The 14,385-nt window shown below is 51.4% G+C and overlaps 2 protein-coding genes across 2 annotated transcripts; one reads left to right on the top strand and one right to left on the bottom strand.

Annotated features, from left to right (window-relative positions):
* Positions 1-2,816: 2,816 nt before the first annotated feature.
* LOC101756085 lies at positions 2,817-6,262 on the bottom strand. Its single transcript, XM_004984841.2, has 2 exons — positions 5,975-6,262; positions 2,817-4,753 (listed from the first exon to the last, which is right to left on the bottom strand). Exon 2 carries the CDS (start codon positions 4,673-4,675, stop codon positions 2,972-2,974), a length of 1,704 nt encoding a protein of 567 aa, XP_004984898.1. The 5' UTR covers positions 4,676-4,753; positions 5,975-6,262; the 3' UTR covers positions 2,817-2,971.
* A 4,350-nt stretch (positions 6,263-10,612) lies between these two features.
* On the top strand, positions 10,613-13,984 carry LOC101756488 (probable LL-diaminopimelate aminotransferase, chloroplastic). Its single transcript, XM_004984842.3, has 10 exons — positions 10,613-10,800; positions 10,885-10,970; positions 11,254-11,321; positions 11,411-11,527; positions 11,753-11,815; positions 12,291-12,395; positions 12,483-12,533; positions 12,729-13,049; positions 13,219-13,425; positions 13,500-13,984. The coding sequence occupies exons 1-10, from the start codon at positions 10,721-10,723 to the stop codon at positions 13,791-13,793; spliced, it is 1,392 nt and encodes a 463-aa protein (XP_004984899.1). The 5' UTR covers positions 10,613-10,720; the 3' UTR covers positions 13,794-13,984.
* Positions 13,985-14,385: the final 401 nt, after the last annotated feature.

The raw sequence follows: 14,385 nt of genomic DNA, 5'->3' as shown, positions 1-14,385 counted from the left end.
CCCCAGCCAAGGGTAAGAGAGACTATTTCCACCAATTCCTATAATTTCTGAAGCTGGAGGTTACACCATTAGCCTAATAGGTTTATAGCTCACTATTTTCATGAAGTTGGTGAAATGGAGCTAAAAAAGTGAAGTGGGTGGAGTGAAGTTGGTTTTTAGAGCGGTCACGCCCTTAGATACTGGACTTGGTATCTCTGTCCCTGTCATCTTTGACCGTAGCTGTCACGGACCAGATTTCAGAGGGGGCTAACAGCGAAAACGCGAGATCACAAAATGATACAAGGATGTTGGGACTAGCGCCAGAGGACGTGTCATGTTGGAGCAATGCATGCTCATGGCTTTTGGGCTCCAGTGACCCTTGTTTACTCGCATCTGACTGACTCGTGTTCGGTCCAATCGGAGGAGGATCAGATCGACTGACACAGCTGGTTTCCAAGGGAAAATCAGAAAACGCGCAGGCTCCGCTCTAGAGCCAGGGATTTCGGGGGCAAAAAGCAGAGTACGAGAACTGAAGGGCACTCCTCCAAATGAAACGGGCCCGTTTATTGTCGTCATCGCCAGATCACGCGGCAGCAGCTCGTGACTCGTGAGGCGCAGCGACAGCGAGACAAGGGCACGCACGACGTCCCGGGGGCGTGTCCTTCGGGGAAGGCGCATCTCGGCCTCGGCCCCCCGCGGGTTCCCTGGCCCTGTGTGCCCGGTGGCAGCGGATGAGAGCGCCCAGGCCGAGCAGAGCCGCCGCGTCAGCTCCTCAGCGGGCGTCGTCCAGCTCATCAAGAGGCGTGCGCCCCCCGTGCCACGGCGACTCGCAACTTGCTCTCGCTTTCCTCGCCGGCGATCGCATGCAAAAGCCTGTGGGCTGTGGCACGCGACGTGGGCTTTGTCACGGCTTTGTCTCCGTCTGGGGGCGTGGCGATCGGGGGAGGCGCCTCCGTGCCGTGCCCCCATGTCATTGTGCGTTACCGGCCGAGAGGCGCACTCGCCACCGCCGGCGCACACATGCCACCAAAAGAATCATATCTGCTTGCATTCGCGACATCGTTTTCGATACATCGGTTGGTTGGTGCGTAAACACGCTCCTGCGACAGCAAAAATTTCTTTTCTTTAGTCCGCCGTGGACTCAATTAGCCGCGGATATCGGTGTCGTAGTTACGTTGTATATGTCAATCACAGATCAAACTACTCCTTGCCTGATCCTGATCGACGAGCACTACAGAGTCAGATCACATATATCCCTCTGCTGAAACAAAAATAGATCAAGGCCATGATTCCACCTACGAGTAATCCTATTCCCCACCCATGTCGCGAGTGCAGACAAAACGTCGATGTCTCGCAGCTAGCGCCTGTTGCTTGTTGCTTGTAGTACGCGAACAACACCGATGAGCTACAACTCCAAGTAGTGAAACTGTAAAACTGGAGGCGCACGCGCGCACGCACATGCAACGCGTCGGCTGCAGCCAGGCCTAGCTAAGCGCGTGTTATCTTTTCTGCTGGTTGACAACGCATCGGGCAGATACTTTGGCTACTTGCCACAAACAAAATTAAGTAGGTCAGCTGATGAGCAGCTCATGTTCCCCTCGTCAAAAGCCAGGTTACCCATTTGCCCGCCAGTACCGAGGTCGGAAAAGCAGCCAGAAAGTAATTAGGCCGATCCGCGATGCTGTCAGCTCACTGAGATCTTTGATTAGATTTATCCGTTGATTTGCACCCGTCGCTCTCAGCAGTTAGGCCGAGGCGAAGCTTTGAGATGAGTCGCGGGTGCAGGTGCCCCGCCCCATAGGGGCCTCCATTAGCCAGGGTCACCGAGGCGTGATGGCCTCCTCCGACTCCGATCCTGCCCGTTGCTAGACGTGGCCGCGGCCACTCCGTTTCCCGGAATCGGCGGCCCAGTCACCGAGCATGTCATCCTGGCGGTGATGAGCGGTGATCGATCGAAAAGGCGTCCGGGTTTATCTTGGTCTGCGACGCCACCGCAACCCCAGCCACCAACTACCACTACCAGCCCACCACCACCACCAGTCCACCACATCCATCTCGTTTGCTGCATCTGAGATCTGACCATTCGTCTTGTACTAGCTCCACCAGCCAACAAGGGTAAGGTCGTCTATGCGCTCCATCCGGTTAGAAAAAGGCGACCCTGCTGTCATTTAGAAGAGTTCTTCGCCGGTGGACATTGTATCTGCCGAATTGACAGCTTGCCGGCAATTGCGTCCTGGCGTGGCGATGATCTTTGTTCAGGTTGTCAGTGACGTTGGTGTTCAGCGGGACATCAGATTTAGCCACCGTCCATTTGACTATGTCCTGGCAGTTGGAGACTTTTTAGGTGCCTATTTTTTCTTCTATTTAAGAGCATCAGCAGACTTGTTGAATACTCCACAAATATAAGCATTTCTGGAGTAGTATTTAGTTGCAGTATTTACTTTGCTAAAGGAAAAGATAACTAGGAGGGTGGGTTATGGTCTTATGGAAGGGTTTTGGCATGAAAGGTTTGCGCCAGTCATGTTCGACGCAAGGGTAGCCCATGCCCAGCCTACCTTGCCGTGACCGTGTGAATCCTTCGGCTAGGCCTTAACAGAGATACCAGCCCAGGCCCAGCTTACTCTGGCCGTCACAGTTAGGCCGATGTCCCAAGTTTTTAGTTCACTTTTATGTCCGCACTTGCCTTGCTTACGGCCCATAGCCCATCCGCCACCGGTAATTGTGTGGCCTGTCCTGCCTGATACGCTGTGTCCAGTGGCGCCATGTTTCAGATAATGATCTGATGATTCCAGGTGGTGGTCATAGCTGATCGCACAATTTTCCGAAAATTACCCTCATCTTTTCTTCACACAAACAAATCCGTATATATCATACAGTCGTACAACACAGAGCAGCTCGACGAATTTCTTTACACTAGCACACAACTACACACATGTGTGTGTAGTTTCTGAACACGAGGTAGGAGAAGTAGACGCCTACAGTCCTACTACTACTACTCTTCTCGGTCCATTTGTATCAGGGGAGGCGCCGGCGGCCTCATGGGGTGGTACGTGGCAGACCTCTCCATGGCGGCGACGGCTGCCATCTCCACCCCGAGCGGGCTCGTCACCCCTCCGCCACCGTTCACCGCGTTGTCGAGCTTGGGCGGGCACGACATGCTCCGGATGTGCGTCGTGGTGGACGCCTCCCGCGGCAGCGGCACGAGCACGGGGCGCCCTTCCCCGTTGCGCGCGCCCATGACGGCCACGAACCGGTCGTCCTCCACGTCGTAGAAGTTGGCCGTCCGCACCTCCTGCGCCAGCGCGCAGCTCCAGCAGAAGAGCCACCTGGCGCAGTCGCCCACCGCCGCGCTGCCGCACCACCACCATGAACGCCCTCCCGGGAGCTTGTAGCGCTTCCGCATCTGGGACCGCCAGAAGCCGCCGTAGAGGAAGCCGCAGAGGCCCAGGAGCACGCCCACGGCCACCACCGTGTCGCGGATGTCATCGTCGTGGATGTTCAGCGCCGTCACGCTGAAGATGAGGAACGGCGCCACGAACAGGAGGATGAAGGTGAAGGCGTGCACGTACATGTTGCCGAACCCGAGGCGCTCCATGTTCCACCCGAACACGCAGAACGTGCACGTCGCCGACAGCGCGCACACCGTCCCGTCGTCGCAGCAGTCGAACAGCCCGCCGCTCCACTCCGGGCTGCTCACCACCACGCGCCGGTTGTACACCTTGATCTCCACGTCCTGGCCGCCAACGCCGTCGTTCTCGGTCCGGTCACCCTGCTCCCGAGCCGCTTCGGACGACGACGACGACTCCGTGTCGGGCTCGTCGGCCTTCTTCCGTCCCAGCGGGCTGTACGCCGTGTAGAGCCCGGCGACGACCGGGCACCCCGTGCCGAGGCCGTAGCCGATGTTGAGCGCCCAGTCCGGGCGTTCCTTGCGCGCGTAGCTCCAGAACAGGGCGCAGCAGTAGTACTGGGCGAAGCAGGTGACGTGCAGCAGGAGCACCACGACGAGCATGTGCGCGCGGTCGTGCGGGCGCGCGGCGCCGTCCTTGCAGTACACCTTCCGGGCCTCCTCGCGGTCGCCGCCGGGGCCGGGGCGCCACCTGAGGAGCAGCACCAGGTGGTGGAAGATCTTGGGGTGCTGGTACAGGCACATGATGGTGAAGAGCGCGTTCAGGATCTGGTTGATCACCTCCGTCCACTTCTTGCGCCGCTCGTCGTCGGGGATGGCCTCGTCGAGCATGCCGGTCATGAGCATGAACAGCAGCAGCAGACCGGCGGCGACGAACGCAAGCCAAATGATCATCGCGAAGTTCTCGGGCTTCTTGCACCAGCTCACCGCGTAGCTCCACAGCTTGCCCCACTTGATCTTCCGCACGAACGGCACGCGGAACCGCCTCCGCCGGCGGCCGCCGCTGTCGCTGTCCTCGGGGTCTGTTCCCCCCGGCGACGCCTGGTGGCCCCTGCGGCGGAGGCGGCCGACGAAGGTGGAGCTGAGGAACCAGTCCTTGGACGGGTGGGCGCGGAGGAAGTCAAGGAACCGCCGCTTGCGCCGGCTCTTGCTGAGCGCGCCCCGCTCCACGGACGGGATGTAGATGTCGATGGGGATGAAGTCCATCAGCCGCATTGTCCCCGACGGCTCGCCGGCGACCTCGATGATCTCGTGCCCGTCGTCGAAGCTGCAATTCGTGTTCGGAGACATCTCCGACGAACTCCGATCCCCTGCCAGATAGTAGCAGCACCTGAACGAGACTTCAGAACATGATGTCGTATATGGTATCTGCAACGGCAACGAGTCATTCAGATACAACTGGACTAAGTACCAGAATTTTTTTCAACACAGAGCAGCAGCACAACCAAAATGACCAAGTCACTGACTTTCCGCCGGGACTGACTGACCGTTTCTCTGACTTCCTTTTCTGCTCTTCCAAAGAAAAGAAGCTCATGACTGTATTAACGATGTTTCAGAAGCTGGGCCACAGGGTCAAATTCAAACATGGTTGGCCTACTGTCTACCACTGGTCGGCGACGTGTAAAAATCTTTATGACTGCAAGGACCGTAACTAGACACCATCACCTCCGTGGCATGATCTTGATAGGAATGTACTACAATTCCATTTACTATGATGGTACAAAGTTTGCTATAGTTCGGTAAAACGGAATTGCAATCTTCAATGCTGCATTGGACCACGGTGAACCGTGGCACACAGAACATGGTGACAACTGCAATGGCCTGAAGCTCTGAACTCTGTCTGAAGGTACAAGGGGAGAACCTAGCTGATGCATCAAGAAGCATCCATGACACTTGTATCCCTGGCCCTTCCCTAGGTGCAATGGCCACAAGACGCATCACTTGCCAAAGCTACCTTTTTTTATAAATTTTATTTCTCACCCTTTTCAGTTGAACTGAAGCATTACGTGAAAGCAACTTTGGTCTGCTCCAAAGAAGGCATAGAATAAGTAACGAGTGATAAAAAAAGTTAAACGATTTGGTGTCATCCATGTTACGTAGCTAATGTCACCATATGCACGGATCTCTCTGCCGGTGCGGGGCGGCCGAATGAATCTACTATTGTTTGGCCAGGATTGCAATGGGGGCATCGATGTCGGTATCGGTACGGTGGTGAGCTAAAAATTCTGTGGAAAGAAGGCAAAGAACGAGGGAGGTAAAGAACGTGGAAAGAAGGAGAGAAAGCTGAACACTACAGCGAAGGCACGTCGCTCTGCTGAGAGCTGGAAATCTCACGCTACTACGGGGATGGATCATGGATGGCCACTATGGTACTCAAAAAATGCGGAGCATGAATTTGTTGTGAATGATTGAATCGACTTGACAAGGTTAGCTTATAAACTAGCTGGATTTGCTTGGTCCACAGCTCAAAGCCTCAAATCATGGTACAAACAAACGGTTTCAAACTCAGGAACGCTGCCTCACCAGCTAAGCATAGCTTCAGAGTTGGAACTGAATGAAAAACGAAGCGGGCAGAGTATTAGCACACACCTGAGCTCAACGCCTCCCTACGAGTATCCGCAGCACCATGTCCCGAAGTCGCACGCAGGAACTTTCCCTTGTACCGCAGTTCTTCACAGCTGAATCAAAACAGAGTCGTCTTGGCTCTGGAGTCTTGGCAAAACCACCGCCCTCCGCGACCTCTGAACCGCGGCTTATACGTAGGGATCGGGTCCCGGAGCGAGATCGACGCGACTGCTCCCGTGCCTCGGCGGTCGCGGTATGAGCTCCGGTTCTTGGCCGCAAGGGAAGTCTCTCTTCCTGTTCAGAGGGGGAGCTGTCGTCTGTCGAGTAGAAGGACCGAAGTAGAGAGCTCCGCGTGTCCGGGGGAAGGGAGTCAGCATTGGCGGGTGGGGCAGGGTGGAAAAGAAAAGGAGAGGCTCGCCCCCACTGATTTCGCGGTTTACTTGTGTAACAGGGGGCCTCGATCTTCCCTGGTCCTTTGATCCTACATTCCTACGGTGCAGTGGAGAGCAGATTGAGTGTTAGACACGGTTGGATTTGGTTACGCAAAAATCATCTTTTTTAATAATTTATTTGAAGGAAAGCTGCAAGTTACTAGTTTTTTTTCCAACTAAATTCCAGAACTAGCAGCCTGTCAGCACAAACTAAGCCCTTGTTTACTTCACCCCCAACTCCTAACTTTGGCACTATGAAAAAGAAGATTCCCCATCACATCAAACTTGCGGTACATGCATGGAGTACTAAATGTAGATGAAATTAAAAACTAATTGCACAGTTTTGTTGTACTTTGCGAGACGAATCTTTTGAGCTTAATTAGTCAATGTTTGGACAATAATTCACAAATACAAACGAAACGCTACAGTGTGCTACAGTGCCAGCACCTCCCAATTTGGCCAACTAAACAAGACCTAATGCTATGCATGCTTCGGTGGGATCATGGGAGGCAAGGTGATGCTGATGCATGTGCATGCGGATGCACATAGGCATGCGGTTAATTAATCTGTGTATTCAAGAGAGAGAGAAAAAAGAAAAATTAGCTTTGGTTACATGCATGTTTAATCTTTTATACTATTATAATATCTTTTCGGATTTTTAACTAAACTCTTGCATATGGGCAGATTTTTCACCGAATTTATTTTCAAATATGTCAGTATATTTTCCCTTTTTTATATAGTAATGGTGGTCAAATAGCACCTTTGGCGATGGTACTGATGTCAAAACGACATTCATTTGTGACTGGGGAGAGTACTGAATATGCATGAAAGTAGATGGAGAAGAGAGGGCACTGCTCTTATGGACGCGCAAAGACAAAGAAAGGTATCTTCATTCCAAATCTTGATAGGAATATTACGATCTAAAACCTCTTCGTCAGACGCAGTGATGCGACGCAGCTGTGTCCCAATCGCACTCCAAGCCGGGGCGCTCTGCCGCCGAAAGCCTGAAGCTGACCACCGTGCACTGGTCGCTGTCCGTTGCGGCGTTGTGGAGGAGTAGCGGCATGGCGCGCGCGGCAAATTGCTGCGCGTCACGGCTCGGCTAGTGGGCAAAAACGGCAATGGGGCGGTGGACGAAAGCGTCCACTATTTTCGTGGGGCCACATCGCCGTGGATTGGATTTTACATGCGCATTTGCGCAAGCAATGGTTTGCTGCAACCAGCAAGCAAGCAACATTGGCAGTGTCACTTCGGCGGAGTGCGGACGTGGGCCGCGTCGCGTTTGAGGCGCGCGCTACCTCGCCATCGCGTCCCAATCGAGCTCGGATGCCAATCATGCCATGGCTCCCTTTGGCAGGTTCGCCTTTGTTTTCCTTTGCTTCCCTTTTGCCAGTTTCTCCGGCTTTCAGCCTTTAATTTGCAGCCCGCAAGCAGCAGGATGCACACCCACAGGCGTTTAAAGCGATGCAGTTCCAGCCGGAACAGTTGTTGTTGCGCGGTGAGATCTGAGCTCTGAGCTCCCATGTTTTTCTGCGGGGAAGTGCCCCAGTTGGCTCGCTCCTACCTCGAGAGCCAGAGACGACGACCCCAGAACGGAAGTCAGCCACAACGCCCCACCATTTGACTATTTCATATTCCAGAAACGCAGATCAGGAGTCAGGCAGGAGTAGTACGCCCAGTCGCCCACACAGCTTGACCAAAACAAGCCAACAAGGGCGGGCACCTGCGCTATGTACTGCCGCACCCGCGCGCACTGCGCCTGCCCGTCTAGAAGCCGCCGCTGCTTTTTTTTGTCAAAGCGTTGGACCCCGAATCCTGATTGGATCGGCGCACCGTGGAGGGTGCGAACTGCGAACGAACCCTCCCTGCGTCTGTGGCTGAGACTTCCAGCGTCGCGCGCGCCACCTCTGAATTTCTGGCGCCCGCCGGCCGCCGGCTGCCCTGCTTCTTATATTCTGCCCACACCGATTGACCGCTCCAGGCTTTCACTTGAGCACCATACCGCTGCTGCCGCCTGCCAGCGCCTGCCCAAGTAATGACCCCGAATCCCCGATGACTTTTGTGGTTTCCTCCTGCCGCCTTGCTTACGTGATGGACGGTACCATGCGCTAATAAGTTTGTAATCGCGCGTCACGGACACATGGCCTTGTTAAACTGTATAGTACTTTATTACTGTTGTGTTACAATTCTTTTTTTTTTGAGCCACTATGTGCAGGGGTTCGTAATGTTTTAAGCCAAACTATACTTTCAAGTAACTATCTATAAATTACTATTTTCATATTGATACAACAACCGTTCCATTAATATCTTCTGGACATAATAAAAAATAAAAATACAGGGAAATGTACAAACAAAGATTAAAAGAAAAATCTCAAACCGTTGGGAGCTTTAGTTAGTTTGTGAGGATGGGCATACATGGGCCTATCGTCGTTCCCCGTCCCTCCACATCTTTGGAAACTGAGAGGCCGTATTTAGGGCCCGACAAGGCCCAGGCGTGAGATCACACACCAGAGTGTCTGTACAGCCGACTTGGTGCGCCCTGTGTACCGGAACGTAGAGCTGACAGCCGACCGATCTAGGCTGCGTTTGGTTTCGTTGCTTATTTTCAGGGACTAGACAGTGATTAAAGTTTAATTTCTTTTTAGTAATTAAAGGATATTAAATGAGTTGTACAATGACCAACTAGCTCTTGATTGCCTCTACCTTTTTCCTTCTCCCGCTCCATGGCCGAGCTGCCTCCTCCTCCTCCTCCTCGCTGGCGGCGCCGGCCTCCGCATTGCGCGGTCCCCCTCCTCCTCCTCCCACGCCGCCGCCGCATGCTATGCCTGGGATGACATATCCTGCGACGCCGGCGGCCGCATCGCGTTCCTGCGCCTCCCCGCGCACGGCCTCATGGGGTCCCGGCGGACTGGGAGCGGCGGGGGCCAGGGAGGACGGCACCGGCAGGTGGCGGGGCGAGGGCCGGGGAGGGCGGGGGCCGGCGGGGCAGCAAGGCGGGTGGGGTGAGGGGGATACGAATAGGTTATAAATGAGTGCAGGGGTGTCTAGGGTACACTTTAGTCCCTATAAGCAATCCCTTGGTGACTTATAGACTAATAATAAAGTATCTATAATAATAAAGTTTAAGGATTAAAGTTTAATCTTCATGAGCAAATCTATAAACTTTAATCCTAAAAATAAGCATGGTGAATCAAACACAGCCCTACTCTGTACAGCCGACACACCAGTAGCGCCCTCCTTTGCCGGAGCCGTTACCCGTCTAGCCGGTAGCCGCCCGTCATCCACCCAGCGGGATTTCGCCGCGATCGAGGCGGAAAACACCAGCCTTCCTCAGGCCCACGCCGCGACCTCACCCAGATTTCCCGAGCAACGCGCCCATCGAATGGTTAGGCTGCTCCCCAGGACGATGAAGCAAGCTACCGGCCAAACGGGTCGGCACTCCACTACTTGTCCTGAGCCGCAGCCCCGTCTGTTGTTCTTGAGCAAGCAAGCTCCGCGTCGTCGTGCCGTGTCCTTAGCGCCCGTTTCTCTCCTGCTTCTGGGCGCAAAAACCATGCGCTCCTGGTGGCGTCTCCTTTTTTTGGGTTCGATACTTCGATGCTAGCGAGCTCCACGACCACGCTACGGCTATAAAATGGTGGGAGTGAAAGGATGGATCAGCGCTACATTGCATCATAGATCAGACGTTCAGCTGCAGAGTTGGTCATTGTTCAGGCCTTCAGGGTGCAAAGCGTCCAGCCAACCATGCGGAGGCCACTTGGTGTGCCCTGTGCAGGGTGGAGAAGCAGGACACGTGAGCGACCATCCAGTCTCAACCGCCGCGCCGCGACGCCGTGCGTGTCCGGCTTCGGTTTGGGGTGGTCGCTCATGTGTCCGTCCTCTCCACCGAGCACTGGCGCATATCGGATCCGTCTGTTTCTGTCTCCGTCGATCAGCCGAGCACCGGCGCTCCGGCCAAGCGCCTCACGCTGTCTGCATGTCTGCATCATCGCTTCGTTATTTCACCATCTTGTTCCTGTCTCGTCGGACGGCCGATTTTTTTTTTTTTTTTGATAGTCGTCGGCAGGCCGAGCTATCGGGATAGCACAGCCCAACTTCAAGCCCATTCTGAGACATGCAAAGACACGCGGCCGAAACCAGCAAAGCAGCCCCCGTCGCGAGCGAGATACGACGGCCTAGCATAACCAGCCCACCGTAGCCCACGGCCAGCGCCCGAAACCCCAACCCGTTCCGTGCTCCTCCCTCCGTTCCCTGTGACAGCGAAGCAGGTTTTTCCTTCACTCGCTCGTCAGCCTACCCATCCTCCTCCGCCGCCGCCGCCGCCTCTCCTGCCGTCACCATGGCTGCCGCCCCCACCGGTGCCCCCGCCATCACCGCGTCCTCCTCCTCCTTCCTCTCTTCGTCGTCGTTCTCTCTCAAGTACCCGACTCCTCCCCGTTCCTTGTGGTACGGTGCGCTCCGTTGTTTATCTGATGGATAGGTCTAACTGTGGCACCCTTCCAGGGCATCGAAGACCAGCCACCGCCGACCCGGGGGGAGAATGCCTGCCACTATCCGCTGCGTCAGTAGCCCGACGGCCGTCGATACATGTACTGCCAAAGCCCCTTGTATACTTCAATGCTAATGGCGGTCCATCCTGCTTGCTGAAATTCATGTTTCAGTTCTAGTCTCTATTAGTTTTCGCTTGAGGCCATCCAATCGAATGCTACAGGTCTCTATTCGGATTAGGGTATTATTCCAGGTTGCTGTACGTACGCTGTAGTAGCTTCTTGTTTGGCTGATGTTGCATTCATGTAAAGAGTTGCCTGTAGATGTTGTAAATACAGAAATACAGATATTGTTTGCTAATATTTTCTTCCTCCTGTCCTGAAGCCTACAAGACTAGTGTCCCACGCAATGCTAACATGGCCAAGCTCCAAGCAGGATATTTGTTTCCTGAGGTTATACATTATACCCATCTTCTCGTTTTCTTGTCGAGGCTGTTCTCTTGTAGATTCGGCTTCTGATCGATTTGTTGACTGTCAATCAGATTGCGAGGAGAAGATCAGCTCATTTGCTGAAGTACCCTGATGCTAAGATTATAAGCCTTGGTATTGGTGACACTACCGAGCCCATTCCGGATGTCATAACGAATGCCATGGCAGAGGTGCCTACTTGTTAAAATAGAAACTAATATTGCTTTCAAAAAATGCCAGTGTCCGTTAGCAGTCCTTTCTCTTTTATATATTTTAGTTTTTTTATTTTCGTTCTCATTTGGTTCCACTTGTATATATTTGTAGGAGTAAACTAAGAAAATTCACCGACATTTATTTTTGCTTAATACCTCTTTTTCTATTACATTATTTATTGATTAGTCTATCTGTAAACACAGAGAGCACATGCCTTGTCAACAATTGACGGATACAGTGGCTATGGAGCTGAGCAAGGTGAAAAGGTACTATAGCTTGTGGCTTTATTAGCAACCTTCAATGCATTAGTAGACTGATGCAGATAGCTGTTCCTTTTTTTTAGCTGAATTCAGATAGCTGTTTAACAGCTATGAAGTTCTGCTTATATATTTTGTGGAGGATTATGGCTGTAAGATCGGTTGTCTTTTAATAATTGTTTGAGGAGGATTGATGTTCTGTTAATAAAGGATAATTATTTTTAACTTGTTATGCTCTGGTTTTAAGAGTTACGTTTCCTGATCATTTACGTCTCCTTAGTTGAAAGACCTATCCTGTACAAAGTTTGATGAGTTGATGCTTTTCCTTTCATTCATCCTTCCAAGTGTTTGCATACTTGACCTATTTTGCTTACATGATTTAACTTCTAAATTTTCAATAAGATACATACTTTCCTCTTTGCCTGACCTTGTATTAGATCCTTATCTTCAGCATCATGAAATGTTGTGTTGGTTGTCAATGCAGAAACTAAGGGCAGCAATTGCTGCAGCCTACTATGCGAACCTTGGTATTGAAGATTCAGACATATTTGTCTCTGATGGTGCCAAATGTGACATTTCCCGCCTGCAAGTACCAAAAGAACTCCCTCTTCCCTGTTAAGCTTACAGTTCATATTAAAATTATTTGTTAACAAGTTTCCTGATTCAAATGTTCCAGGTCCTTTTTGGATCTAATGTGACGATTGCAGTCCAAGACCCATCATACCCCGTAAGAGAATTGTTGAATCGACTTTAACTCTCAGTTATTTTACCCTTTTATATTCATATGATTCTGAACTTGTCTGATGATAGTGGTGAAAAAGGTTCTTTTTTATTGTTCTTTTCATACCGTTACTTTTGGTATAGCTGCTACTTCTTTTGTGTATTCTATGGTGAAACTAAACCATGTCTTTCATTTTGATAGGCATATGTTGATTCAAGTGTTATCATGGGCCAAACTGGCTTATACCAGCAAGACGTTCAGAAGTATGGGAACATCGAGTACATGAGATGCAATCCCGAAAATGGATTTTTCCCTGATCTATCAACTGTCCCACGAACAGATATAATTTTCTTTTGTTCACCCAACAACCCTACTGGTGCTGCTGCATCTCGGGACCAACTAACAAAACTAGTCAAATTTGCTAAGGACAATGGGTCCATCATTGTCTATGATTCTGCCTACGCTATGTACATATCAGATGATAGCCCAAAGTCTATCTTTGAAATTCCTGGAGCAAAAGAGGTGGGTTCTGTGTTCCAGTAGTTTACTTATTTATGCTGCATATTGGAATGTTTAGCGCTTAATTGCATTTGCTCCAACAAATTTAGTGCCATGGTTAGGATAATAAACACTTCATTTCTCCAAGTAATTTGAACTATACTTTTGTCATCATGGTTTGTTGATGTGCCAGGTTGCCATTGAGACAGCATCATTCTCAAAATATGCTGGGTTCACTGGTGTCCGTCTAGGTTGGACTGTTGTCCCCAAGGAGCTTCTTTTCTCAGATGGACATCCAGTCGCTAAAGATTTCAACCGCATTGTCTGCACGTGCTTCAATGGCGCTTCAAACATTGCTCAAGCTGGTGGCTTAGCTTGCCTCTCTCCAGAGGGTCTGAAGGTATTTCAGTTTGTTGAAATCTTCAGATGACCCTTTTGCATTGTTTCTGCTCATATCTGTTTGTTCCTGTGCAGGCTATGCATGATGTTGTCAGCTTCTACAAGGAGAACACTGAAATAATTGTCGACACATTTACATCGCTTGGATTCAACGTTTATGGTGCCAAGAACGCTCCATATGTCTGGGTGCACTTCCCTGGTCGCAATTCTTGGGATGTGTTTGCTGAGATTCTTGAGAAGGCGAACGTTGTCACTACCCCTGGCAGTGGATTTGGACCGGGCGGCGAAGGCTTTGTGAGGGTCAGCGCATTTGGCCACAGAGATAACATCATCGAAGCTGCTAGGAGACTAAAGCAGCTGTACAAGTGAGCACCGACTTGGAAGGACGGTATCAATAAGATGACAGCAGGATTTGGAACACCAAATTCTCTCTGTAGAGTTACCAATAGTTTCGTAGGCTTTTGCGCGTGTTACTCCATTCAAACAATTTCCAATTCAAAACATCCCTGTGACATTTGAATCTCCAGGAAGTGGTTATATTGCCTATGTTCATTCCCTTACTGCTCATGTGCCGTTGCTGACTCGTAATATCTCTGGGATGCATCACATGTTACGCACGCAGACTAACAAAATCGGCTATAAAGTCTCTCTGCTCAAATCTTCCTTTTGGCAAATAAATAATTACTGGCAGACAGCAGTGCTACACCGGTATCTCTGGAAGTTGACCACCTAGAAAAGAGGATTCATTGGAGTATGAGCTCTAATTTCCTCGGCTTGGAGAGAAGCGAATCGTTGACTTCGTACGATCACTTCTGTAATTTTACTGACACAGGATGCGAAAACAAAACATTTTTTCAGATCTATGGCAGCGCTGATGTTCACACAGCAGATGCCGAATTCCGCCGGGATCCCACAACGCAACGGAAAGCTGAATTTGCCCGACAAAGGAAAGAGATCATAC

The sequence above is a fragment of the Setaria italica genome, chromosome IX (assembly GCF_000263155.2).
Source record: "Setaria italica strain Yugu1 chromosome IX, Setaria_italica_v2.0, whole genome shotgun sequence".
Classification (NCBI taxonomy): Eukaryota; Viridiplantae; Streptophyta; class Magnoliopsida; order Poales; family Poaceae; genus Setaria; species Setaria italica.
Note: the sequence above shows the minus strand (reverse complement) of the source record. Positions and strands in the feature narration are given on the sequence as shown.